This window comes from Etheostoma spectabile, chromosome 11 (assembly GCF_008692095.1).
Source record: "Etheostoma spectabile isolate EspeVRDwgs_2016 chromosome 11, UIUC_Espe_1.0, whole genome shotgun sequence".
Lineage (NCBI taxonomy): Eukaryota > Metazoa > Chordata > Actinopteri > Perciformes > Percidae > Etheostoma > Etheostoma spectabile.
The window spans coordinates 2,552,181-2,579,323 of record NC_045743.1 but is presented as its reverse complement, the minus strand read 5'-3'; the positions used below and the strand labels follow the sequence as shown (position 1 = coordinate 2,579,323).

Genomic DNA, 27,143 nt, shown 5'->3' with positions numbered 1-27,143 from the left:
CAGACAAGAGCCCTGAGGAATGAGAGTCATGAATGTGATGTCTCCTCATTATTGTGTTTGACATCAACGTAACTGGTTCCCCGACTGGGGTAACTTACCAAACAATTTGTTGTATGTCCGGTTTACAATGCCAGAAATGTGCTTGTGTGTTTACAGGGTTAGCTAAGCTTGATAGCTTCAATCAGTCCATCATTTATTCATTAACCCCTTCTCTAATCCGTTGCCCTGGTAACAGATGGCCAGTGGTGGAAGAATACTCAAATTAAGTAAAAAGTACAAAAGTATTATTAGCATCAAAACTACAATTAAAGTACAAAAAAGGTAGGCTAGCATAGTGCAGAATAACCTATTTCAGAGCTATTTCAGAAGGGGCTATGATATTTTGGGATTATAATCATTGACGGATGATGTAGGTTTCGCTTTATGTTGCAACTGGTAAAGGTGGGACTAATTTCAATTACTTTAGCCTATATATTGCTGTGTTGCTTAATACATAAAATATTTTGTTTGTTGGTTACATTTTGTATTCAAAATCTGAATCTGTAAACTAACTGTATCAAATAAATGTACATTTCCCTCTGAAATGTAGTGCAGTAGAAGTAGTAAATGTAGCCTACTTAGTTTCCATGACTGCATATGACTGAGTATGAGTAGGTCCATGTAACGAATTAAAAAAAAAAGACAAACGGCCCATGACAAAATGAATCACTAAATGCTATATTAAACAATATACAGTATGTTACCCATTAAAACTCCTGGATGCCTTGAACACACAGGCGTGGTGACCCAGCTCAGAGAGGCAAGAGAGGGCAAAAGGGGACCTGACTGTACGGTATCTAGATCCTATCAACACCTATGGCACAATACCCCACAAGCTGGTCAAGGATGCATTAAAGTCACGCATGAGTTTCAAACACGCAAAATGCCAGCGCTTGGTTCTGAATAGAGGGAGACTTTTTAACAAGTTCCACTTCAGGGTGGAAGAAGACCATGTCCTGTCCTTCAGGGAAAAACCAGTGAAGAGACTCAGGAAGGTCTTCAGCTGTTGCCTGAAGGACACAAATCCATCCATCAAGGCTACCAAGTTCTACCTGGAGCTAAAAGTTACACCAAATATCACCCAGTCTTAGTTAAGACCCGACATCATTTTGGTCTCTAAAGGCCACAAGCCGGCTCATCTTGCTGGAACTAACAGTGCCCTGAAAGGAGAGGATGGATGAGGAGAAGAGAGGAAGAGGATGAAATACCAGGTGGAGAATTGACGCAAGAACGGGAGGTGGGCAGTCAGGTTTTTGTAAGTCATTCCCTCAGCAAGGCCTGGAAGCTGGGCATCGCGGAACCAAGCAGGAGAAAACAATCAACAGTAATGTGGAGGCAGCAGTGAAAGCATCTACAGTACGGTGAATAGTGGTAAAGTGGGACAGTTAAGCTTCATCGTTTTTATCTTAGGAGGGTACAAGCTCAGATGGCCATGTCATTTGCAATATTTGCAAAACCAGGTATGGCGATGAAAATGATCCCAACAAGGCAGAGAACAAAATCTGTATTCTCTGCACCTATAGGCCTACTTCCAAAAATTAAATCTTTATTATTTTTGTTGTTAACAATACTTGAATGGGTTATATTTGGCATCCAGTTTGTTAAATCAGTAACAATTGAATGGGTTTAAAGTGTCCCCCTTTGCAAAAATGTGGTGTTGGGTCAGTGTGTGTTTGAGGATGAGTCATCCATCTTGTGTTTAATGTTTCTTTCTTTAGGCTATAGTAACTAGCTTAACTCTTAAGCAATTCATTATAGTATTATATGAGGGGCTAAGGCAATTAGATCATTAAAATTGAAGCAGAAGGTACCCCACTGTACTCACCCTGTGACACTTGCTGAAAAGGAGTGTCCAGTGGGGCTAGTAGAATCCTACTTTGACACAGGCCAAGGCTTAAAAAATACCTCAGTCGAGTCGCCTGGACCAGGGTATCTACAGGTGCTGGTCATATAATTAGAATATCATGAAAAAGTTGTTTTATGTCAGTAATTCCATTCAAAAAGTAAAATTTACATATTATATTCATTCATCACACACAGAGTGATATATTTCAAATGTTCATTTCTTTTAATTGTGATGAGCATGACTGACAACTAATGAAAATCCCAAATTCAGTATCTACGAAAATTTGAATACTACTTAAGACCAATACAAAAAAAAAAGATTTTTCAAAATGTTGGCCAACTGAAAAGTATGAACATGAAAAGTATGAGCATGTACAGCACTCAATACTTAGTTGGGGCTCCTTTTGCCTGAATTACTGCAGCAATGCGGCGTGGCATGGAGTCGATCAGTCTGTGGTACTGCTTAGTTGTTAAGGGCCTGGTTGCTCTGATAGTGGCCTTCAGCTCTTCTGCATTGTTGTGTTTGGCGCATTGCATCATCCTCTTCACAGTACCCTATTTTCTATGGGGTTAAGTTCAGGCGAGATTGCTGGTCAATTAAGAACAGGGATACCATGGTCCTTACACCAGGTAGCCTACTAGCTTTGGCACTGTGTGCAGGTGCCAAGTCCTGTGGGAAAATGAAATCTGCATCTCCATAAAGTTGGTCAGTAGCAGGAAGCATGAAGTGCTCTAAAACTTCCTGGTAGACGGCTACGTTGACCCTGGACCTCAGAAAACACAGTGGACAAACACCAGTAGATGACATGTCACATGGCACCCTAATCCATCACTGACTGTGGGACCTTTACACTGGACTTCAAGCAACGTGGATCGTGTGCCTCTCCTCTCTTCCTCCAGACTCTGGAAATCCAGGTCCCAGATTGCTGGTGATGTTACGTGCTGTGCCGACCGAGGCTTCGGAGCTTGAGAGGAAGTTTGGCGTGAAGCGCATATTGAGGCTTGTATCGTTTTAGAACAATGACGTCATTGATGACGCCCGAAGCCCTAACACCATTGATAAATTATTGTTTTAATGTCTATGAAAACAAAAATTCTCCCCTCTACATAACTGGTTTAGTTACACAAGCAGATGCACTGCCCTTTGAAGAGTTTACAAGTATATTCACTTCCCTGCGCCCGGATAAACCACTGCCCCTTTCCAGTTTTAGAATGATGATGAACAGTGATGTTATATTATGAAACAATTATTTACCAAAAGATGGATTGCACATGATACACACTTACAAGATAGACAGGTATATTATAAAGCATAAGCCTACTTATCAGGAAAATATAGCTGAAACTATTATTATTTTATTCAAAAGCCTTCTTCTGTAACATCTGCTTGTTTTACTCTCTTTGACCAACAGGTGGTTTCGTGTGCATATTAAGCCTCGAGAAATTATCCCTTTTGCAAGCAAATTTGCTCGAACGCTTCACTGATTAATTAAGATTCATCTCGCCATCATTTGTATTTTCTTCCACTCCACTGAGTGCTGAAATGTCCGTTTGTGTGTAGGCTAGGCTATGTTTGAATTTGCTTGCGTTCAGCTATGGTCTATTTTTCGTTTGATCACCCCGTGCGATAGGAGGCGATATAGGCAAGTGCGTCGGGTTGCTCAGTTTTTTCCTCTCCTGGTTTTAATGAAACTACGGATTTACATCCTCACTGGAGCCGGAGCCACTTATCAGAAATGAGAGGGGTTTTGTGCCTTTTCCATTCAGTTTGTGTTGTGTTTGCTGCGCTGCTCTCGGTTGTGGTGCAAGCTAGCTCATAGACAACGCTGACTGTTGGAGTTCACACAGTCGTCTGGCCTGTTTTTACTGAGCGGCATTTGTGTCCGACTGCGCTTCCGCCATGTTGAACTGATTCAAGTTGTGACTGCTGGAACTGAGGTGACAAGCCCCAGACATCGGACTAACGTTAGAGAGAGTTAGGGGGCTGTTACCGCGCCGGTGACGCAGGAAAAACACCCAGAAGCAGAGGGGAAAACGTAGGAATTAGATCTTTCTAGCAACAGATTTTGGGTCCCGCGAAACTGTCCCTGATATAGGCCACGTTTATGTAATATACGACATCGTTCAATGCTGGACGTAGCCCGTGAATAAAGGGGGAAGTCATATCAAATTCCTGGTGAGTTGTTAGCTAACTAACGTTAGCTCAGTGGTGATTGTTAGCTGGCTGCTGCTGCCATTAGCGTCAGCTGGTGGTGGATGCAAGGTAACAATACTGCATTTTGGTTGCTTGTGTTGTTCAGTTGCTGTGGGTTTTATCTCTGTTAGCTGCTGCTTATTGAATCTGTGACAATGTCAACGCGATTAAACTGCAATTCATGGTTTTTACCGTACGTGTAGTCTGATTAGCTCATTCTGCTAGGTTAGATTCACTGAAGCTAGCGCAGATGGTCCTTGACACTGTCTACAGTCTGAGAAGGAACATTTCTTTTAAATGTTTACAAGTGACTGCTATTTGGTTGTCCTCCACTAACAATTGGGTGTATTTCATTAACAGTAGATTTATCAAAATCACATTGTTGTTAACGTTTTGTATCACCCTAGCTTCCGATATATAAATTTCAGTTTGTTTTAGCTAACGTTAAGTTATAACTTATACGGTACAGGTCACACAACACCAACGTTACATTTCAGGAAATAGACGACTCCCCTGTCACCGATATGTTTTACGTTATCTAAGACAGCAAGCAACTTATTTTGAACGCTGAAATTTCTGCATAGTGACGTTAAGCTAAATTGCGGGTTATTCATTTTATACATGGGAAACGTAGTTAGTTATAAGCCGCTTGTTCATAATATGAACGTTAGCCAGCTCTATGCACCTACGGGTATTTACTCGCACGAAAGCTAACGGCTAGCTAACTGTTTATCTTGCTAGCTAGATCGCTGGTCGTTAGCATGCTAGCACGACCGATGCTTATTTTAAATGGCGTTCCGGGAACATGGTTGGTCAACAATAACGCCGGGGAAAGTGATGTTAAATCGATAATAATTTTGGTTAGTGAGTAAACTACATGTGTGCTTAAGATCATCCGTTATATAGCAAATATTTGGTGAGCAAGATTAATGTCAGGCCCTGGCTAAATAATGCGGCCTGCGAGTCTGTCTCAGCGCAACGGGCTTTGGACGAGAAGGCCGTCACTGCTCTTCTGTTTGGGCGGATCGCCTTGTAGGCTAAACTAACGTTAGTTGCCGCATCTAGCTATAGCTAAACCACCAGCTGTTAACGCCACTAGTTTGTATTGATAGTTACGTAATGCCACCGTGTATGTTATATGCACCTGGGCTGTCTAATTTTAAAGTTATTCCAAGCTAACAGGCATAATGTAACATGGTCGATTTCAGCGTCCATTAAATGTATTATGTTTTTATAATAACGCTATCGTTTCAAAGCCGGTTCAGTCCAAAAGGCCGCAGTTGTACATAGCGTAGCGCCTGTTTTAATGGTGGCTGTTGTTGCCGTGTGTGTCACTTTTTTGACAGTGCTAAAACATAACCTGTTTTTTGTGCGTCATTAGTGAAGTAACCCACCCTGTTCCCCCATTAGTAGATAGTTAGCTACCCAATGATTGGTTTCACTGATAGTAGCTTTCAATACATGAAATGACATTTCGTTCTCAATAAGCCAAAGACACTTGCCAGATTCTGCCATAATAATGACTAGTGTAACGTAATATACCCTCTGTAATGACAGCTGCAACCCAGCTTGCTGATGCCAAAGCAGATGTCACTGGCCACTTGTAAAATACGAAATAATCTAGATTCACTACCCTTAAGTTGGGAAAACACTCTTAACCCACCCTATCTCCCCATTAGTAGATAGTTAGCTAATAAGGGGTTTCACTGCTCAATATATGACATTTTGTTCTCAGCCAGTCAAATACAGTCGCTAGATTCTGACTATAGTAATAACTTTAATGTACTGTCTGTTATGACTAATGCAACCAAATTGCTGATGCAGATGTCACTGGTCACCTGATTTGTACAACATTAAAAAAATCAATGTCTACCAGTAAATAGAATTATAGTCAAAAAGTCAAATCAGCCACTTGAATGCAACAGTCTTAAATTGCAAGACACATTTTCAAGACATACTATTGGTTTTAGTCATTCCTCTACCAGAGGGCATAACAGCAACAGTTATGGTTCCTAATTACGTTCTCACATTTTTTGTTATATCGCAATCTATATTTTTGCATTATATGCATCAAACATTCAACTTGAATTATTTTTTTTCCCGTTTGTTGTGCTGGTAAACTTTATGTTTCTGTGCAGAAGACTTGGTAGATACAGTGGGGAGAACAGGTACTTGATACACTGCCGATTTGGCAGGTTTTCCTACTTACAAAGCACCCTAGGTCTGTAATTTTTATCATAGGTACACTTCAAACAGTGAGACGTAATCTAAAACAAAAATCCAGCCCTCCTGTTCTCCTTCATTACCTGTATTAGCTGCACCTGTTTGAACTCGTTACCTGTTTAAAAGACATCCATCCACACACTCAATCAAATAGAGTCCAACCTCTCCACAATGGCCAAGACCAGAGAGCTGTGTAAGGATATCAGCGATAAAATTGTAGACGTGCACAAGGCTGGGATGGGCTACAGGACAATAGGCAAGCAGCTTGGTGAGAAGGCAACAACTGTTGGCACAATTATTAGAAAGAAGAAGATTCAAGATGACGGTCAATCTACCCCGGTCTGGGGCTCCATGCAAGATCTCACCTCATGGGGCATCAGTGATCATGAGGATGGTGAGGGATCAGCCCAGAACTATACGGCAGGACCTGGTCAATGACCTTAAGAGAGCTGGGACCACAGTCTCAAAGAAAACCATAAGTAACACACTACACCATCATGGTTTAAAATCATGCAGCACAGGCAAAGTCCCCCTGCCCAAGCCAGCGCAGGTCCAAGCCCGTCTAAAGTTTGCCAATGACCACATGGATGATACAGAGGAGGAATGGGAAAAGGTCATGTGGTCTGATGAGACAGAAATATAGCTTTTTGATCTAAACTCCACTCGCTGTGTTTGATGAGTACAACCAAGAACACCATCCCAACCATGAAGCATGGAGGTGGAAACATCATTCTTTGAGGATCCTTTTCTCCAAAGGGGGCAGGACGACTGCACCTTTTTGAGGGGAGGATGAATGTGGCCATGTATCTCGAGATCTTGGCTAAGAACCTCCTTCCCTCACTAAGAGCATTGAAGATGGGTTGTGGCTGGGTCTTCCAGCATGACAATGACCCGAAACGCACAGCCAGGGCAACTAAGGAGTGGCACCTTAAGAAACATCTCGAGGTCCTGGAGGGGCCTAGCCAGTCTCCAGACCTGAACCCAATAGAAAATCTTTGGAGGGAATTGAAAGTCCATATTTCCCAGCGACGGCCCCGAAACCTGAAGGCTCTGGAGAAGGTCTGTATGGAAGAATGGGCCAAAATCCCTGCTGCAGTGTGTGCAACCCTGGTCAAGAACTACAGGAAACGTATGAGCTCTGTAATTGCAAACAAAGGTTTCTGTACCAAATATTAAGTTCTGCTTTTCTGATGTATCAAATACTTGTCATGCAAAAAAATGCAAATTAATTCTTTAAAGATCATCCAATGTGATTTTCTGGATTTTTGTTTTAGATTGTGTCTCATAGTTGAAGTGTACCTAAAATTACAGACCTGTACATGCTTTGTATGTAGGAAAACCTGCAAAATCAGCAGTGTATCAAATACTTGTTCTCTCCACTGTATGGGCTTTTATACATCTTTCACACCATTGACCAGGGTCGGACTAGGGTTATCTGACGAGTGACAAGAGCAAATTTGCAATTAGCCATATTTTTTCTTAAACAGCCCTTATTTAAGCACTACAGAGTTAATTTCTCTCATAAAGTATCAGAAGTGAAATAGACAAGCGTGCGTGTGTGTGTGTGTGTGTGTGTGTCAAATCAGTGACCTGTACATGTTATCTGTGTAACATGTAGTGGTAACTAGTGTCACATGCAACAGTGTTTTGGTTGCCTCTAACGTTTGTTTGGGTGCATCAGAGGGCAGCGATGGCATTTCAGTGGCACCAAAATCTACGATACTATTCAGTCTGGTAGAGACCGGTCGTTAGGTTGTCTCTGCCATAAATTGGTGCCTAAAAATGTATCAGAATCCAGGAAATGATGTTGTTGATGCTAAAAATTTCCTAGGTAGGACCAACCCCCCCCCCCCAGTCTCATTCTGAGCCAGGAAGAATCCTGCTAGTAGCATGTAGCAATGTAACCTGTTATCATCAAATAATGTGATAAACACAACTTTAATGAATTGATATGGGGGGGAAAAGGCCAAAACAACAACAAAAAAGACAAGGGTTGCAATAAAAAGAATTGACAGACTTACGTAGCCGGATAAAGTATGTGAATGATGACATGCATTACTAATGAAAAAGGCAGGAGTTTTTCAATTTCCCCAGTTAGGAAAACTGTAAAAATGTATGTAAAATAGTGTTTTCCCTTTGCTATCTGTCACAGCTTCCCAGTTGCCACAATAAACACCTGAGGCTGTATGTTCATATTTGAGATGGTGCTGTTGACTGGGTTAGGACCTAAGATGGATTCAGGCAGGCTGGATCCTCTGGCTGCTTGCTTGTTCATAGCGAGTGTTGAGGGATCAGTGTTAGCATGATGGAACAGAGTTTCATAGTTAAAATGAAGCTAAGCTTTTGTAGTATTACATTCACAGTGTAGCTGAGTTTGATATTCATGTTTTAAGCTGTTTATTGTTATTATTATAAGGCTACATGGGCTGGTAGGGAACCAGCCGCTGCGGTTTTAACTCTTCGTTGGCAAATTTGGTATCCGAAAGAATCAGTATCAGTCCTCCAAAGCCTTGCTGGAGCATCCTAATACATAACACATCTAGTTGGTCATTGAGCACAGAGCGGTTTTGATGAAGCATGTGAGAAAAAAGTAGTTGACTACAAAGCACAGCCCAATTAAGAACAAGTTGATGTAGATAGTAATTTTAGTACAAGAATATACCCATCTGGTGTATTTGGCTCATGCATTATAAGTAACTTAACCAGCCTGTTGAAAATTCTTACCTTAAACCTGCTTTCCTGTTGCAGGTTATGCAATGGTCTCAGCGGCACATCCAGATCTCCAGGTGCTTGTGTCCCTCTCTCGTGTGTTCGGCCTCTCTTCCCTCTGCTCTACAGCTGAGGTGGCTGTGATTTCCCTCCTGGCCAGCGCTCCCTAAGAGGCCAAGATTGCCAAGATCTGCCCTGTGGCGAGCATGACAGCCACCACGCGTGGCTCTCCGGTGGGGGGCAATGACAGTCAGGGCCAGGGCCAGGCACCTGATGCTCAGAGCCAGCCCCCCCTACCACAGAACCAGGTCAGCATCATCCTTCTAACTAATACTCAACATAGACCTTCACTTACTGTCTTTCACTGCACTCACCACATTTTGTCCTACATGTTAAATATTTTTGTTTGTGTCTCCTTTTGGCTGGCTGGCAACTGGTTTCATTCCACTAGTTTTAAAGTGCTCATATTATGCTTTTTGTCTATTTCCCCCTTTCCTTTATTGTGTTATCTTTTTTGTGCAAGTGAAAAAAAAACAAAGTCCACCCCAAAGGGACTTACCATCTCCAACAGAAAACACTGTTCACGTTGTAGTCCAGCCTTTACTTCCGTGACAAACTTGCATCACTTTGTAACACATGTAACATGCCCTCATACTCTGCTTCTGAGTGGCTTATAGTGCTGACTAAAGATTGAACAGAAGTGAGATGCCTCACTTTGTAGCTAAAACAGAGAGAACACACAGGGTGAAAAGAGAAACTGCAGCAATGTGCAGTACAACAAAATATGGTGTTTTTTGAAAACCTGTGAAAACATGTGAACCTATTCTGATAAAACCTCTAAATACAATTATGAACCTGAAAATTAGCATAATATGAGCACTTTAACTGACTAAGCATTGCACTTCCTTTCCAGTAATAGGCGCATGTATTTAAGTTAACCTGGGAAGGGAGAAGGAACGGAGTGGTTTTTTGATTTCCCACTTTGTTAGTCCAGACGCTTTAGCCGTTTTTTGGTTGTTTTTACAGATATTGCTCTTACCTAAACCACACACAGATGCCCAAGGGAACAAAAAGGGAGGGGAGGGGGGAGCGGAAAAGAGGGAGAAAGAGTGAAAGGCGAGGCATCAATGAACAGAGCTGTGTGTGTCGTGTGTGCGCGCGCGCATGTGTGTTGTGTGTGACGCGCGCGCCTGTATTGGTTAGAGATGAGCTGTGGTGAGATGTGAGAGGCAAGCTGCCTATGTAGGTCAGCCAAGCAGAAGGAGCCTTCACCACACACACCCCCACATTTAATATTTCTCAGTTACAGTATGCATCTCCCAACAGCAACTTGCACTATAAATGGCATCGCGAAAGACTGCGATATGTCGCGAAAGAAACGGATTTTTTTAGTTCGTTGAGAGAGTATCAGTCAAAAACTGAACTTGACCTGAACACTTATGTTACCTTTTCTGTCCATTCTAATGTTAAATTTGTTAAATAAAATAATGTCATTGTTTTTTATTCTGCAAGCAATTTGTTGTATGTTAGCAGTAAACTAAAAACTGCAAAAAGGCAAAACTGAGTACATTGTAAAATCTGTTTATCTCAAGAAATATTGTTATTGGGATATTAAACAATATTTTCCTCATATCTTGCAGCCCAAATGGTTATTTTGGTGCTTAAATGCACATTCATTGATGCACATTGTTGCCTTGGATTCTCACTCTTCTTTCCAAAAAATTCTATTTGACAGCACCGTAACACAGATACACCCACACACTAACACGTTTATACTTCCAACATAACCATGTCAGCCCTCAGTTTTTGTTTCCTCTGGGTAGATAAGAATAAAAAGAGCATTACTCTGTTTGCCAAATACTATGAGTGTAGGGAGTTGAATAGCCTTGTTTAAAGTCCTTTTAGGAGAGACACCTGCTTCTTTATGCCTACATGCATGTACACTTAGTGACCACTACAATAGAAACCCTAACCCCCCCCCATACAAGAAATGGGCCTTGCCTTTCTATTGGTATATGGCTCCATAGAAACAGGTAGTAAAGTTCCACTTTTGCTTTGGAGGTCAAAAAGTCAGTTCCTTACACTTTTAAAAGAAATATTCAGCCTAAGTCTGTTTTGTTGTTTTGCCTCAGATTTTGATTCATTCATGCAAAGCCATTAGTAAAATACAATCCTTCTATGGCTGTAGTAAGGCAGACAGATGCATCGACATTTTTTGGCTGGATTGGTATCAGCTTTTTTTAAGCAGTTGGCTTTATTTGCAATTGTTTCTCAAAAACATCATATGTCTTACAGAAACATACCAGGATATAATGTAAGTGTCCGTTCCCTGTCCTTTCTCACAGAGAGAGTTTTTGGATCAGAATAAAACCTTCTTTAGCCTAATGTTACTGCTGTGAGTCGTTCAGCATTAGGATATTACACATAGCAACAATTTCAGACACATAACACATTTAGCAATGTGCATTTCATATAACATTTTCCCTCACTAATCACTATTACTAAACATTGTAACAAAATATTAACGTTGCCATTAGTGGGCTTATTTGCTAACGTTAGCTACTGCTACCTCCAAAAAATCCAGCAAATAGATGGTACACTAGGATACCGTTACCTAAAACCGGTGATTTAACGTCACCCCTCATTTTACACACAGTTTAGTAACAAAACAAAATGCTGAGGGAACATTAACTGTGTTTTTAGCTTCTTATTTTATGATAAAACAGTAAATTCATCAAATTCAGTGTCCATGAAGCGATTTTTCCAATATTCTGTAACTGTCATATTTCACGGGACCCAGGTGAGTGTAGTTTTCATGTCGAGGCCTTTGTCACCATTTGTCTTTTTTATTTTTTATTTTTATTTTTTATTTATGACCAAATCATGTTAATAGACACAAAAATCAAAACGGATCGCCTCGAGGCATTCTGGTTGTTTACTGGTTTAATACACATGTCGTGTTACCACGACATCCAACCAGGAACCTGCCATGCCCCCCATTTCACTGTTTTCTGGCACTGTCATAATATCAAAAAACAAAACAAATCACCAGCAATTAAAACATTAGAGGATGAACAACAACATGGCTGTTGCGTATCGTCACCTGTAAGCCAAACATGCAATCTTCACATCAATTCTTCCTTGTATGATTTTGACTGTTCTTTGGTTTTCTAGACATCATCTCCGAACTCATCTAATGAGAACTCTCCAGTAAGCCCACCAGATGAGCAGGGCCAGGGAGATGGCCCCCCTCAGCTGGAAGAGGAGGAGCCCGCCTTCCCTCACACTGACCTAGCCAAGCTGGATGATATGATCAACAGGTATTTATTCACATGCTTATACAGAGGCTGCATCCTCAGCCACCCCTTATTCAGCACACAAGATACTAAAGTGCATAGAAATATTGCTCAGTGCTATTAAGTAGTCAAAAACGCAACGGTGTGTCTTTTAAGTGAGTTTGCTTGTAAAGTGGCACTTCCTAAAGTTATGGTCTGTATTTAATCCTGACAAACAGACAATATACCAATTATATTATCAGTAGCAGTCAGAGGTGTCAAACGTATTCACATTCATCGCTGAGGTAGAAGTACAGATACTGGGGTTTATAAAGACTTCAGTTGAAGTATCAACTCAAGCTTTTTACTCAAGTAAAAGTGTAAAAGTACTTGTTTCAAAATTAAAAGTATAAAAGTAACGTAAGGAAGAAAAAAAAATATCAGTTTGCCTTTTCAAATTAGATGGGGAGTTTTGGAAACAATTAGCTCATGGTACTTGGGAGCGTAGAGCTTGCAGCACATTGGAAACGAGCTGTTTTTGCATCCAACCATTTAAAAAAAAATTCTTCCAGGTACAGCCAGGGATGTAGAAGGGCTGGCTGGTTTTCCTGGCCAACAACCTCCTCACTGGTGCTTGGTTGGGAAATTTCACTTGAGTATTTGCCATGGACATCTTCGTACTAGGCTACATACGTCTGCTACTTCCTTGCTGGAGTGTGACGTGATTTGTGTCAAGTGCAGGTGCGATGGATCGCGTACAAACCAATAGGGTTTCGGAATGGTATACGTTTATACCTCTCATCCAATCACAATCAAATTCACATTCTGGAGAGCGCGATTTTTCAAGAATGAAAACAAGCCGAACTGAAATAGGAGTAACAAGGCTGTTATTGAAATGCAACAAGTAGAAAGTACAGATAATTGTGTGAAAATGTAAGAAGTAGAAGTAAAAAGTCAGCTGTAAAGTAATGCAGTATTTGTACTTTGTTACTTGACACCTCTGGTAGCAGTAGATACTTTGCAATACCCACAGATGTTTTTTTGTGTTGACTGGCAACTATGACTCGTGACAATTTAAAAACTCACCAGGAATTTATTTTATAGTGTGGGGGGAGGCAGCATGTGAATGTGCAGGCATGCCATTAGCTATCGGTCTGTGAATCTCTGGGGCGGAGCTTCTAAAGGGAGGGTTGTATTTGTTTGGCAGTTGAGTTCAAATAACAATCTTTGTGCAGCATTGCTTACTGCATCTTTAACACTCTACCCCTGCTGCTGCACAGAGTGGTTGCTTGTTTATCCAATTTTTTTAAATATTCAGCATGTTTAAATTTCATTTAGTTCAACAATGCACGTCATTGGGTCCCCAAAAATACACCTGCTAAGTGTGAAGTAGTTTAGGTGAACTGTTCTTGGGATATGTAAAAAACGGAAAGACAGACACTAATTCCTTACTTTATAGTTTAAATTATTACATTTTCACACTCAGTCTGATAAACATCACAACAGTCACACTTAACGCCAAGGTAAATTGAGCTCGTTGGGGTACTTTTAGAAATACCATGCAGCATCCATGCTTCTTACACACAATGGTTTTTCTGTTGATTCACGTTTTCTTTTTTTTCCCCTTTCAGGCCTCGTTGGGTCGTTCCAGTTTTGCCAAAAGGAGAGTTAGAAGTCCTCTTGGAAGCTGCTATTGACCTGAGTAAAAAAGGTATGAATATGCAGAATGTCTATAGAAATGCTTTGTGATATTCACATTCAGTCAAGCACAGTAATGGCTAGTTATGCAGTGCAGATTATCAGGAATTATAGTATCAGCCCTCTACCAGAGCCCAATGTGTCTTTTTCTAATAGTATTTTTTGTTACTTTGATCTAAAAAAGCAATACATATTCACATTTTAGAAACTGTAACCAACAAAAATAAACCTGTTGTGTTTAGGATTAATGGATTATAAATATAGTTTATTCATTTATGTTATTTTCATTATAAAATCTTCTGTGCTTTTTTTGCCCAGCAAACAGTCCAAAGCCCAATGATTTTTAATTTACTATTAAATAAAGCAGCACATTGCAAAACATTTGACGTTTCACCACTAAATCAAGCCTTCTTCCACCTGATACTTCCTAAAACATGACCTTCACTTTTTTTCTGCCCTAATTATGTATTTAAAACCACCTACCTCATGTCAGTGCCAGAATTGCAGGCCTACTCTGCCTATTACATCCAGGCTGATTGAATCAATAATCCGAAATATCTCTTCAATATATATTTTGTTGTGTGACTGAGATCAAATTTGATAAAATCCATTTTGTTGTGTTGTCTGAAAAAAAAAAACATAGTTGAGATGGATGTTTTGTCTGGAAAGAGAATCATTCATTTACAATAAGGTATTAAGTTACAGATGCATAATTTCATTTTGAGTGTTGCATACATAACTTAGCTTACTTTGGATGTATGGTGAGCTAAACCAGGTATCACTGTCACTGTGTCAAGAGCCAAAGCATTAAGAGATGGTTGTACTAACCAACGTTTTTATTTATTTTTAACCTTTATTTATTCATGGAAGGTTCACCTAGAGGCAGCCTCTCTTTTGCAGAACACCCTGATCACATTCATACCTGAAAGCTGACGTGTACAACCACAGCTGCTGGCCACTGAGCAGCTCCACTGGAGCATTTTTTAAGGTTAAGGGCCTTGCTCAAGGGCACCTCAGTAATGGTAATGAGGGAGAGACAAGCGCTGCTCTTTCACTTTCCCCACCTAAATTTTATCCTGTTGGTCTAGGCATTGAACTGACAACCTCCCAGTCACAAGCTCTCTTCTCTAAACTTAATGCCACCATTGCCTATTTAATAACTCTGATTAATATAGTGCATTATATGAAACCTGAGGACGCTTTACACACTTATAAGGGAACAAGGGGAAAGAAAATAGTAGGCCAACACAAACACGGACTGAAAAGAATAAATAAAACCAAGCGCTAAATGGAAGGGGGACTTAATTTAATGTAGGTTATTGACGTACAACCGCATTGCGCATTGTAAATTTCCATTCAATTATTTTATGAATGAAATTAACATATTGTGTACCTAAGATTGGGGTACTATTTTGAATCATTTCCAATCTAGTAATTGTTTTCTTTTATTGAAAGCCTGACCAAATCGGGTTTTCACACGTCGTTGTTTACTTTCCCTTTTTAGCTTTTAGTTCTTTGTTTTAACTTCCTTATTTTCTGTGATGGCCCTGCAGCACTATCAGCTTTAAATACAAAAAAACCTTCTAAAGTAAAAATACGATCGGAGAAAAAAATCGGACCTGGGAAGAGGCTTTATTTAAAAAAAAAGAAGCCAAAATGGTTATTCTCGTTGGGTCTTACAGGTCATTTATGATCATCAGATAGAAAAGAAACATTTTAAAGTTACATATAGTTACTTTAAAAATAATAAGTATAATTATTTGATATTTGCAGAGAATCTACATTTGGGGCCGTAACACCTTCATGCTCTTCATGTTCATTAGTGTCTTTTCATTTAACTTTGTAGCACATTTTATATGAATTGTGTGTTATTAATGGGATGTATTTCCTTGCAGGACTGGATGTGAAGTGTGAGGCATGTCAGAGGTTTTTCCGAGATGGTCTGACCATCTCCTTCACAAAGATCCTGACAGACGAGGCAGTCAGTGGCTGGAAGTTTGAGATTCATGTGAGTTTTAATTGTTGTATGTATTTTGGTACTTTAAAAATATGCATTTTTTTAAGCCAAGAAATCTATGTCAAAGGAGACCTATGATGCTTTTCTGTATTTTTTTGTCATATCTACAATGTTACAATCTTGGATGTTCATATTCATCAATACTATCATATTTTAACCTTCAAATGATGAGGTAAACGATACAAATAAAGATAAATTCCTGCCAACTCCTCCGATTTTCCACTGTTCCCACTCTAAAACTTTATTTTACAGTTAAACAGGAAAAACGTACTTTTTATGAACCACAGGTACTTAAATGAGTATCATTACACTCAGTAATGTTTAGGGTGCAACCAGATTCTTGTAAAAGACTTGACTTTACTGATCTCCGTAAGTTTCTTAGTCAGTCAGTCCCATATTGATTACTGTTATCTGGCTTCTTCAGATCTGTGAACCAGTCTGGAGCCATGCAAAACGGGCAGCAAATTGTCATTTTATTAATTATATAATTAACAGGCACACTTTAATTTGCTGGAAATCGGAAGTTTTCACTCAAAAAATGTTAATGTCAAATTCCAGTAATTGCACCAAAATGTGAGTAAAACATTTGACTTGGCAGGTAGTCCATTTTCTGGAGAGAAGTCTGTAGCAGCTCTCCCATTAATACTCGCTGGACTGCAGGGTAACGTGGTAGAATCCATGAATAATATAGTATTTCTCATATTTCTAGGTACTTTTTATTACTGTTAAGGTTAGGCCTGCATGATTAATCATTATAAAATGGTGACCTTGATTCACCCTGTTCACGATTTTAATTTTTAAATAACTTTAAAATTAACTTAAACTTTTTTTTGATTTTGATTCTCATTTAATTTTACGAGCCAACTGCATTACAAACTCTACTACTTCTGTAAGTTTTAAAAATAGACTGTATTAAATAGTTTTTTAAAGCTCCCAAGCGCAAGTTATTTGTGCAAAAAAAACATTAAATATACAGTGACTTGCATAAGTTTACACACTCATGCTAAAGTTGACTAAAAAGAGGAATAAAAAAACATTGTTCTTAAATTGATCTTGAAAATCTGAAAAGTCCCACCTTAAGGACACCAGTTTTCTTTGGGATTCAGTTCAAATTAGATACTGTCAAACTGTATTTATGAACATTTTTGTTGTAATAAGTCAAAATATACTTGGACCTCCCAAGCAAAGTCTATGTGTGGAAAACACTGGATTTTCAGATCAAAATGCAAGAGTATTGTCAACAAACCAGACGTGGATGGCAGCATTTCTAAGAAAGGACATTTTCCTGTTAGACTTGAAATTTTCTTCCTCACTGCCCTGCTTTTCCCCCGTCTTTCGTAGTCTAATTGTTGATATGCCACTGTTTTTATTCTGTCCACAAACCTTGTTTCCCTTGTTTCGCAGAGGTGCATCATCAATAACACACACCGGTTGGTGGAACTGTGTGTGGCCAAGCTCTCTCAGGACTGGTTCCCTCTACTGGAGCTGCTGGCCATGGCCACCAACCCTCACTGCAAGTTCCACATCTACAATGGCACACGGCCCTCTGAGACTGTCCCCGCTGGAGCACAGCTGGCTGACGATGAGCTCTTCGCCCGACCACCAGACCCACGCTCTCCTAAGGTGAATCACCACTGCAACAGTCAGCCAAATATGAAAATGCTTACCTTTTTTTTAATATAAACTATGAGGCTCATTATAGACTCTTTCATCCTTATTCTTTCAACTGGCCAGGTTTGAACTTTTCTTAAAACCTTCCTTTCCTTTCGCCCTGCAACACAGTGTTAGATTGTGCTTGATATACATTTTTATTACACTTTTGATACACATTTATTTATTTTACATGAAAAATGTTTAGGTGTGTATAAAATTATAAATAATTTTGTCGGGAACTGTCATGCAGAAAACAGCCTTACCCCAAGGGCCCTTAGGAAACAAAGAGAGTCCCTGTCTGGAGTAGCCTGATTAGGAAAAATATGGAACTCACTGTCTAGAAGACACTTAGTCCTTGTGTCAGAAAGAAGACTGTATAAAAGAGAAGTCGAATACACCAGAGAATAGTAATTTTACCATGAAAAGTGATGAATACAGCGTGGGCACGGGGTCAGTGAACAGTACTGCAGCGCTGCTTGCCTGTCTGCCTCTTTTGGCAAGGGGCCCAGGACTACTTAGGGCTCCTCTGTGCAACTATTAAGTCCGATTTTGCTAATGTTGTTTTTTTGGGTATTTGTTTTTTGTTTTTTTTAGCTCAAAGTTATTTAGTGGCAAAAAGTAACAGTCAAATTTCTTGTTGGGTAAAGCTGTTTGAAGTCTCTCCCAGTCCCACTATAATACTGTCTCTTCCTCGGTGCTTTGGATCTCTTTCTCAAATGAGACTTGAGGAGAAGAGAATGCATGAAAATATTGTTTTTCAGTTGTGAACTTATCTGTAGGGAAAAATCGGGAAATTAGTTCATTTCGTTGAGTAAATTAATGTCTGTTATAATCCCAACCTGAAATCTCTAACACAGTTTGTGAAACCATCCCTCTATCAACAGATTAAACTTCTTCAATGTGTTTTTTTTCTCTATTTTTATAATCCACAGGGCTGGTTGGTGGACTTAATAAACAAATTTGGAACGTTAAACGGGTTTCAAATGTTGCACGATCGCTTCATGAGCGGCCAAGCACTGAACGTCCAGATCATCGCTGCACTTATCAAGTGAGGCTACATCACGTCAATGGGCTTTCCTTAACATTTGATGTGCTCTACTGTTCTTACAAGTTTGTGTGAGCTGATTTTGTGTTATCTGTGTTGCAGGCCTTTTGGCCAGTGTTACGAGTTCCTCACATTGCACACGGTAAAGAAGTACTTCCTTCCAGTCATCGACATGGTTCCCCAGTTTCTAGAGAATCTTACAGATGAGGAGCTAAAGAAAGAGGCCAAGAATGAAGCCAAAAACGACGCACTGTCCATGATAATCAAGTCTCTGAAGAATCTGGCTTCTCGTGTACCAGGGCAGGAGGAGACCGTGAAGAATTTAGAGATTTTTAGATTGAAAATGATTCTTAGGTGAGATTTAAAATATGTCTTATCACCAGAGTAAGCACTTTCTTTCAAATTTGAGTGCAATGTGATTTAATGTTAAGTACATTCTTAATTCTTTTCACCAGGTTATTGCAAATTTCTTCTTTTAATGGCAAAATGAATGCACTAAATGAAGTTAACAAGGTGATCTCCAGTGTGTCCTACTACACTCATCGGCATAACCCTGAAGAGGAAGAGTGGCTGACTGCAGAGCGCATGGCGGTAGGCTCAGCTCTTGACTTTGGTACTGTGCATCAAATATTTCTCTGTATCTAAAATCCGTCTTCTTGTCCTACGTCAGGAGTGGATCCAGCAGAACCACATCCTGTCCATTGTGCTGAGGGACAGTTTGCACCAGCCGCAGTATGTAGAGAAACTAGAGAAGATCCTTCGCTTCGTTATCAAAGAAAAAGCTCTTACAATGCAGGATCTGGACAACATCTGGGCGGCACAGGTACATTGCAACCAACAATACTTTTAGTATTATTCTCATGAATAATTGTTTATAACGTGACAGAACCAAGATATACACTCAAGTAGTTTATTTCTATTGACATGACACAAAGCAAGGTAAGCCAGCAAATGTTTTTCTATAGTTCTGTATTTACCTAATGCTACATTACAAAAATAATGTTGTAATGTATTACTTTCCTATAGAGTCTGAGTATGCTCATATTTCGTTTTGAGTGTTGGTGTATTTCAGTTGGAACTAAACAGGCGAACATGTATACAGCATTCAACAGACACTTGTTTTCAGAATACAATACAGCACTGGTACTTGAGTAATTATAATACAACTTTAAGTGCTCATATAATGCTCATTTTCAGGTTCATAATTGTATTAAGAGGTTGTACCAACATAGGTTCACATTAGTCTGAGGTTGTCATACTCAGATTCTAGTCAGAATATGAGTCTGATATTGCCCCATTGGGCGTGTTTCAACCGAATTAGGAAAGAAAATGCCTCTGCACTCAGTTGGATAGACCTACAACCAATCAGAGTGACTAAGCACAACTGTCAACAGAACTCAACAACGACAAGACCGTGTATTGTCTCCATATGGTAGAAGATGGTTATGGTAGGTTATAACTCGACTCAGCCAGACATTTCTTCATTTTCGGCTGAGATGGACAGAATGGCGCTGCAGTTATACAGTGTTTACACTGTATGAATTAGCCTAGTTGACTTCTGCTCAAAACTTTATCCTGACAGAATACCACTGAATTTCATTTTCATCTTTTTTTTAGCCCCACACATTTTTGAAACAGGGCAGCTAATATCGATAGTAAGAGCAACAAGTTAGCGGACTGCTGAGTCGACTCGCACACTGAGCGGAAATGGAAACACTGTGCTCCGACACGCGTCTTTCGGTTTAATAAAATGTATTCATTTTTATGTTTTTTTTGTTTTGTTTTTTTAAAAAAGTGTATCTGAATCCCAAAATTGAAATTCGAATACATACCCAACAAATTAAATAGTTGAATATTTGGGTCTAGCCCTAGAACAAATAATGTCTCTCTTTTCTGTAACTGAAAAACAACTGCAGTTGTTCCTCCCAAACAAAAAGTTGGCTGCTGCAAAAAGTACTGGCTGTCAATTGCTACTTGTCCACATTGCAACTGCAGCATATTCCAGCCACTGCTGAGAGGTCTGGTGTTGAACGTTCAAAACATTTTGCTAACCCAACAGTCTGGATGTTGTGTCTCTGCAGGCCGGTAAGCATGAGGCCATTGTGAAGAATGTCCATGACCTCCTGGCCAAGCTGGCATGGGACTTCTCACCTGAGCAACTCGATCACCTTTTTGACTGTTTCAAGGTTAGTAAGTGTTGTATTAATTAATCAGTCCTTTAATCACAGATTGTAAAGGGGTTTTGTATAGAATATACTGTATATTTTCATTTGGTTCTAGCTTAATCACATTACAGTTGAATTGTTGCATCACAACAACATGCTCTTGTATGCGCTGCCTTACCCTCTGGACTTGTTTGTTCCTCTTGTGCAGTCAAGCTGGACCAATGCCAGCAAGAAGCAGCGTGAAAAACTGCTGGAACTTATCCGTCGCTTGGCTGAGGATGATAAGGATGGGGTGATGGCCCACAAGGTCCTCAACCTGCTGTGGAACCTGGCACACAGCGATGATGTGCCTGTAGACATCATGGACCAGGCTCTTAGTGCTCACATCAAAATATTAGATTACAGTTGTTCACAGGTACATGTTGGTGAATATGTTTTAAAGGTTTTGTAGGCAACATAACAGATGGAGGGCTAATTTAACTTAAATACTGAGGATGTTTGATTTTTCACTCACAGGACAGAGACACACAGAAGATTCAGTGGATAGATCGCTTCATAGAGGAGCTACGAACCAATGACAAATGGGTGATCCCTGCCCTGAAGCAAATAAGAGAAATCTGTAGCCTCTTTGGAGAAGCCCCTCAAAACCTTAGGTAGGTTATGGTAAAAATCTATTTTATATTACAGAAACATTAGGATTCTAAGGTCGGCAAGTATAAAGTGTTATTTTCAATATAGTCTTCAATTATTGTATTCTGAATTATTCAAATATATTTTACACATAATGCATGAACACTCATAAGAAAAGCAACAAGACACATAATTTTAACATCCATTATGACCAACTGACATTTCTGTCATTCTCCTCACGTTTGCACAAGAACTGCGGCATGTCTACTCTTCTGCTTAGTACCCAACAGGGTAAAGGGCTCTGCAGTTTAGTGTTGTCATTGCGAGATGACATCAGAATCTTACCCTCTCTCAACAAAACAAATTTAGCTCCCAATTTATTTTGACTGTTGGTATGTTCTTAAAACATGTCCCACTTTGTGTGGGCCCCTTAAATCAAGCATTCCAGGGGAAAAAAAAATCACAAAAAAAATCACAATTGGATTCTCATAACGTTTAGCCCTAGTTAGGATGGTTTAAGGCAAGGGCTGCTCCCGTTTTTTCAGTACACTGAAAGGAGCTGAATGGTACACTTACTTTGTTTGCTTTGTTATACTGCATCAAAGTTAACGCTGTAACTGCAGTTGAAAGATGGCGCTGGAAAGTGTTAAAATGCCTATGCCTAATCAACCACTACAAATGCCCTTTTCTGTCTACAGCTGACTAGCTAGTTATCGGTCTAGTGTGGTAGCTAGCTTGTCAAAAAATGTGCAGTAAATAGTAAAAGTTAAGTTTGTGTTTACATCAATATGTTTTTAAAGTCATAGGCCTTTTCACAACTGACATCTTGATTTGTAGTACTAGGAAAAGCAAAGTTGTTACTAATAACATTAACAATGTTATTGATACGATACCGGGACTCCAAAACAGATACACCTGTGCCTTTTCTATTACGACAAGTTAAAATGTCTTTATTGAAAAAGCCTATTTGCTATATATGTTGATAAGAAGCGTAGGTTCAACAGAATGCAGACTTTGTTCTGTCAGTAAATCATGTTATAAGGAATTTAAGATGTCAGGTAGATGTAATAGTTAAAAAGGAGAGATTGTACATTTAACTTAAGCAATAATTCAACATTACCATGGTAAATTGTGAAAGAATTGTAAGAATGATATGAACTCATATTGTTTATAATTAATTGTAAATTATTTTGATTTTTTTTCTAGTCAATGTAGAAAACATGTAGTATACATGCCTATTGTTTTTCAGAAAGAAAATGCCAATTAACATACAAACGAACTTAGTGGGGTAAGTTGAGTGCTAATTTCAGGGTTCTACCTATTTCTGTTTCACGTCAAGTCTAACTTTCTCTCTGACATGTTTATGATATACATACTATATAAAATGTAAATCTGTCATGAATCCGCTTAAACAATTCTTTCTTGGGTTTCATCTCAAATGACTGATTCCTCATCTATTCTCCGATTCAAAATCCTGCACATGTGTAGATCAGTCAAACAAGAGACAAGATACTTGTATTCTGACTAATGGCAAAGCAATGAGCTCTAGATTTCGGTTAGGTCTGGGGAACATTAAATTATATCTTCTCTGCTCTTGCTGTTTGCAACCTTGGCAACCCAGATGCTCACCCATCACATTCTTCGTAGCACTTGACCTTAGGCAGAGATGGCAAAAGATGGTACTCACTTCCCGTACTCAAGTAGAAGTATAGATAATTTTGTTAAAAATACTCGGGTAAAAGTAGAAGTACTGATTTATCTTCTTTACTCAAGTAAAAGTAACAAAGTAGAGGCTTGTAAACGTACTTAAAGTATAAAAGTAAAAGTAGCCTTGCAAATGACAAAGCTCCCTGGACCAGACAGATGTTACTAGAGAGACGCTGAGAAACTACAGTGGACATGGAAAAAAGGCTCTTTATTCTTTATCATTTACATGCCATTGGCTACATTTTAAATGGCTGTCTGCCATTAGGCCTAAAACATAAAGCTTATTTATATTGACAGAGACTGGGACTCCAGGTTAATAAGATTCTGACGGAGTAGCAAGATATGAATTAAAGTGGGATTTAGTGAGAAGTCTGTGTATATTCCCATCTAACTAGATTCAATTTGGTATTGATGATGCAAAAATAATAACTAACTGCAGTAAAATTATTTTAAATCTAGTGAGGACTAGAGTAGACTGGATTAAGGCTGATTCTGGTTTCCAACTTCGGCCCAGGTGTGTCTGTTAAAACCCGGACGGAGACCACTTCTCTCTGTTGATGCTTTATTACAATCAAGCATCAGTATAAACATAGCTCCGCTATGGCTGTGTGTGGTAATAAAAGAAATGAATAACATTGTAAAGGCTACCATACACAATGCATAGGAATCATCTCTGCTAGTAAATAATAACAATAAACCCACAATTAATTACATTATCTTAATGAGCAAGGACGTTCAACGATCTTCATTATATTGAATCAACAGCCAGGTGTAACCTAGGGTAACAGGGGTAACTTTTAAATTTGCCAGAACTACAGACCAATACAACAGGCTTAAATGAACTGATAACATAAGTTATATGACTTACAGTTCTCAAAGACGCACACACACACAATCTCAGCTGGTTATCCTCCTGACAGCTAGTTTTTTTTCTTTTCTCTAACTTTTTTCTCCGTGTGACGTGCGCGCCTGCTCGCAGTGTGAGGCGCGTGTCCGCGCTATTCTCCAACATGCACTCAGAATCACACCTGATAGACGACCTTTAGTACAAAACTAAAGTAACGAGCCAATTTTGTAAAATGTATGGATTAGAAAGTACCGATATTAATGTTAAAATGTAAGGAGTAAAAGTAAAAAGTCGCCAAATAATAAATAGTAAAGTAAAAATATTTGAAAAATCTACTTGAGTACAGTAATTAAGTATTTGTACTTTGTTACTTCCCATCTCTGACCTAAGGTTTAATGAACTGAAAACGAGGCCTAAAGAGAACCATAAATCATTGATCAATAGGACTAAAATCTGTGGTCACAATCATATGTAAGGGTTAATGTAGCGCAAGCCGGTCATTGTTGTGAATGGCAACCCCGATCGGGTGATGCAGGACTCCGAATCAATGCAGAGGGGTCTTGAATTAACCTGAAGGGGTTCAATTTGCAATAATGAGCGGCTTGTTCTACATTATCCTGCTTATTACCCGGCTACTCATACAGAAGTTACCCACTGATGATGCCCAGTCCCAGTCAGGACAGGTTAACTTGACTGCTGATTAACATTAACCTTGCAATAGATTCTACTTTTTATGAAGCTTATACATTTTCATAAAATCTTTTTCAGTTTTAGTTGACACTCGAGAGGTAATATTTCTACTTTTATGTTTGTGATTGAGGTCATAGTGGGTGGTAATGTTGTACTGGAATGCTTTATATTAAAAGGTGTTTCTAACATAATGCCCCTTTTTTACGTACATGGAGTGGACAAAATATTAGGAACACCTCTCAATATAATGCAGTCCAGTTCAGTCAGTCAATCCATCAAAACTGAACATTATTATCTTGTACCTAATTGTTGAAGTGTACCTAAAGAAGTGGCTGGTGAGTGTATGTGTTAAAAAAATTATTATGACAGATATTTTTATTTTAGATGATTTCTTTTGTTATTTTATTTAATTATTAAGCAATATAATTGAAAAATATATCTTTGTACGCAATGATTTGTTAAATATTGAATTCAGTTTCAGGTTAGATTAAAAAAAAAAAAAAAAAAGGTGTGCTTACTGAATGTAAGCAAATTCCCAAAAATGTTTGAGGCAAAGTTATCATGATTTATGAAAAGCAGACATCTTATGTATTCGTAAGGCACAGGCCATTATGCATACACAGAATAGTCCTTTAAGCTTGATAGTTATGAAGGAAAGGTCCTTTGAGATGGAGCCCCATTCCTCCTGATGCTCCTGTCAGCACAAATCACTCAATGCAAAATATCAGGGGTATTTCATGCCTTGAACCCATTTAAATGTATGCTAATAGTGTTTTCCTGCATTTGATATGCAGATATATATTTTACTTGAGAAATGTTGTAACACTAAAATGTGTTAGTGTAGATAGTAGTTTTTTTTTTTAATTCAGTGTAATTTAGCCACTGCTAATTAATAATAATAATTTATCTGTAGAATTGTATTAAATCTGAGCCAGCTCCTTTTTTTTTAACAATAATTTGCCATTTGGAAATTCAAACAGATTTTAATGTGTTGCAGATTCCAATGTGGCTCTTTTTAGTATGTTGGCTATCAAAACTGAATCGTGGATGTCAGACTCATTTTGGTTCTTGAATATTTTTTTCAAGCCAAACACATTGTTTATGTGGAAAACAAGGCAGGAAATGACCTTTTATTGATATGACTTCTTCTGCTGGTTATTTTATGACACATACATATACACAAATACACCAAACGGTGCTTTCTTTATGTCCCTGATAGAGACAATGAGAAATCAGTCATGCTATTTATTTTTAAATCAGAAATACTAAAAGTACACAATGTCAGATTAATTCTCACTCTCCCTTGCTTCCTCAGTGGATTTCTGTTTTTTGTCCCGCTTACAACCTCCACTCCTGCTGTTCTCTCTTTAGTCAAACCCAGAGAAGTCCTCATGTGTTTTACCGCCATGACCTGATCAACCAACTACAGCACAACCATGCTCTGGTCACGCTGGTGGCTGAGAACCTCTCGGCCTACATGGAGACCATGAGGCAGTTCTCCAAAGGTATATTGTTGGGGTCAAAATGGCACCCTGTGTTAGTTGGACATTTTATTTTCCTAGGTGCAGCAGTTGGATCAGGGATGTGCACTGTCTGCAGCCTGACTAGTTGTATGTGTGCTTTTACAGAAGAACAAGCTGAGTTTGACCCCCAGACGGTCCGACCAGGAAGCCGCTACAGCCATGTACAGGAAGTGCAGGAAAGACTTAACTTCCTGAGGTACAACATTACATCTCACATTGAAATGAATATCAATTTTAGTAAAGTAAGTACAATTTATTTCTAGAGCACATTTAAACACAGCTTAAGCTGACCAAGTGATGTGCAAAAAAGCGCCATGATGCTGATAAAAACATTGAAATAAAAGCTGAGACTGCAACTAGGAATGAAGAAAAAAATCATACCAGCAAACTATTCATCGCTTTTAGTGTCAACCAGGTCATCCATTCCTGATGTAATGTTAGCTACAGTAACTAGCATAAGCTAACTACTAAATAAAATATATCTGAAGTACTTAAAATTAGCTTATTGTGCAATACAAATTATTTGTTTGTAATGTGGTATTCTAATCTTAAAACTCTCTAAAACGCTTCATTTGTTTTAAAATCACAGATTTTCTTTATGGGGTGCCCTTGGATGTCATTACCTGATTTTTAGTCTTGGATCTTGCCACCTTTTTGCTAAATAGAGAAACCTTAATCATCAAGCTTATTCTTCCTTATTTCTGCCCTATTCTGTACTTTGAGTAAAGTGGTGGTCAAATCTCAGTGTGGCTCAGATCAGCTGCATTGCTACTAAAGCCGTTGTATTATTTTTATGATCAGTTTTTATAAAAGTAGCTCTAAAGGCCGTTACACACCGGGAGCGTGACAAATAGGAGTTTCGGATTTCCGCGCAAGTGCATCT

At 39.0% G+C, this 27,143-nt stretch overlaps 1 protein-coding gene across 1 annotated transcript in view; it reads left to right on the top strand.

The window, feature by feature from the left end:
- The first annotated feature begins 3,594 nt into the window (after window positions 1-3,594).
- Window positions 3,595-27,143, top strand: part of usp9 (ubiquitin specific peptidase 9) — a 45,833-nt gene continuing 22,284 nt past the window's right edge. The window contains 16 exon segments of the mRNA XM_032530297.1: window positions 3,595-4,060; window positions 9,050-9,318; window positions 12,185-12,330; window positions 13,917-13,996; window positions 15,879-15,991; window positions 17,405-17,623; window positions 18,586-18,701; window positions 18,801-19,052; window positions 19,154-19,289; window positions 19,369-19,521; window positions 20,780-20,884; window positions 21,072-21,278; window positions 21,380-21,516; window positions 22,743-22,781; window positions 26,109-26,242; window positions 26,366-26,456. Coding sequence (XP_032386188.1) covers window positions 9,217-9,318; window positions 12,185-12,330; window positions 13,917-13,996; window positions 15,879-15,991; window positions 17,405-17,623; window positions 18,586-18,701; window positions 18,801-19,052; window positions 19,154-19,289; window positions 19,369-19,521; window positions 20,780-20,884; window positions 21,072-21,278; window positions 21,380-21,516; window positions 22,743-22,781; window positions 26,109-26,242; window positions 26,366-26,456 — 2,030 coding nt within the window. The 5' untranslated portion in view covers window positions 3,595-4,060; window positions 9,050-9,216.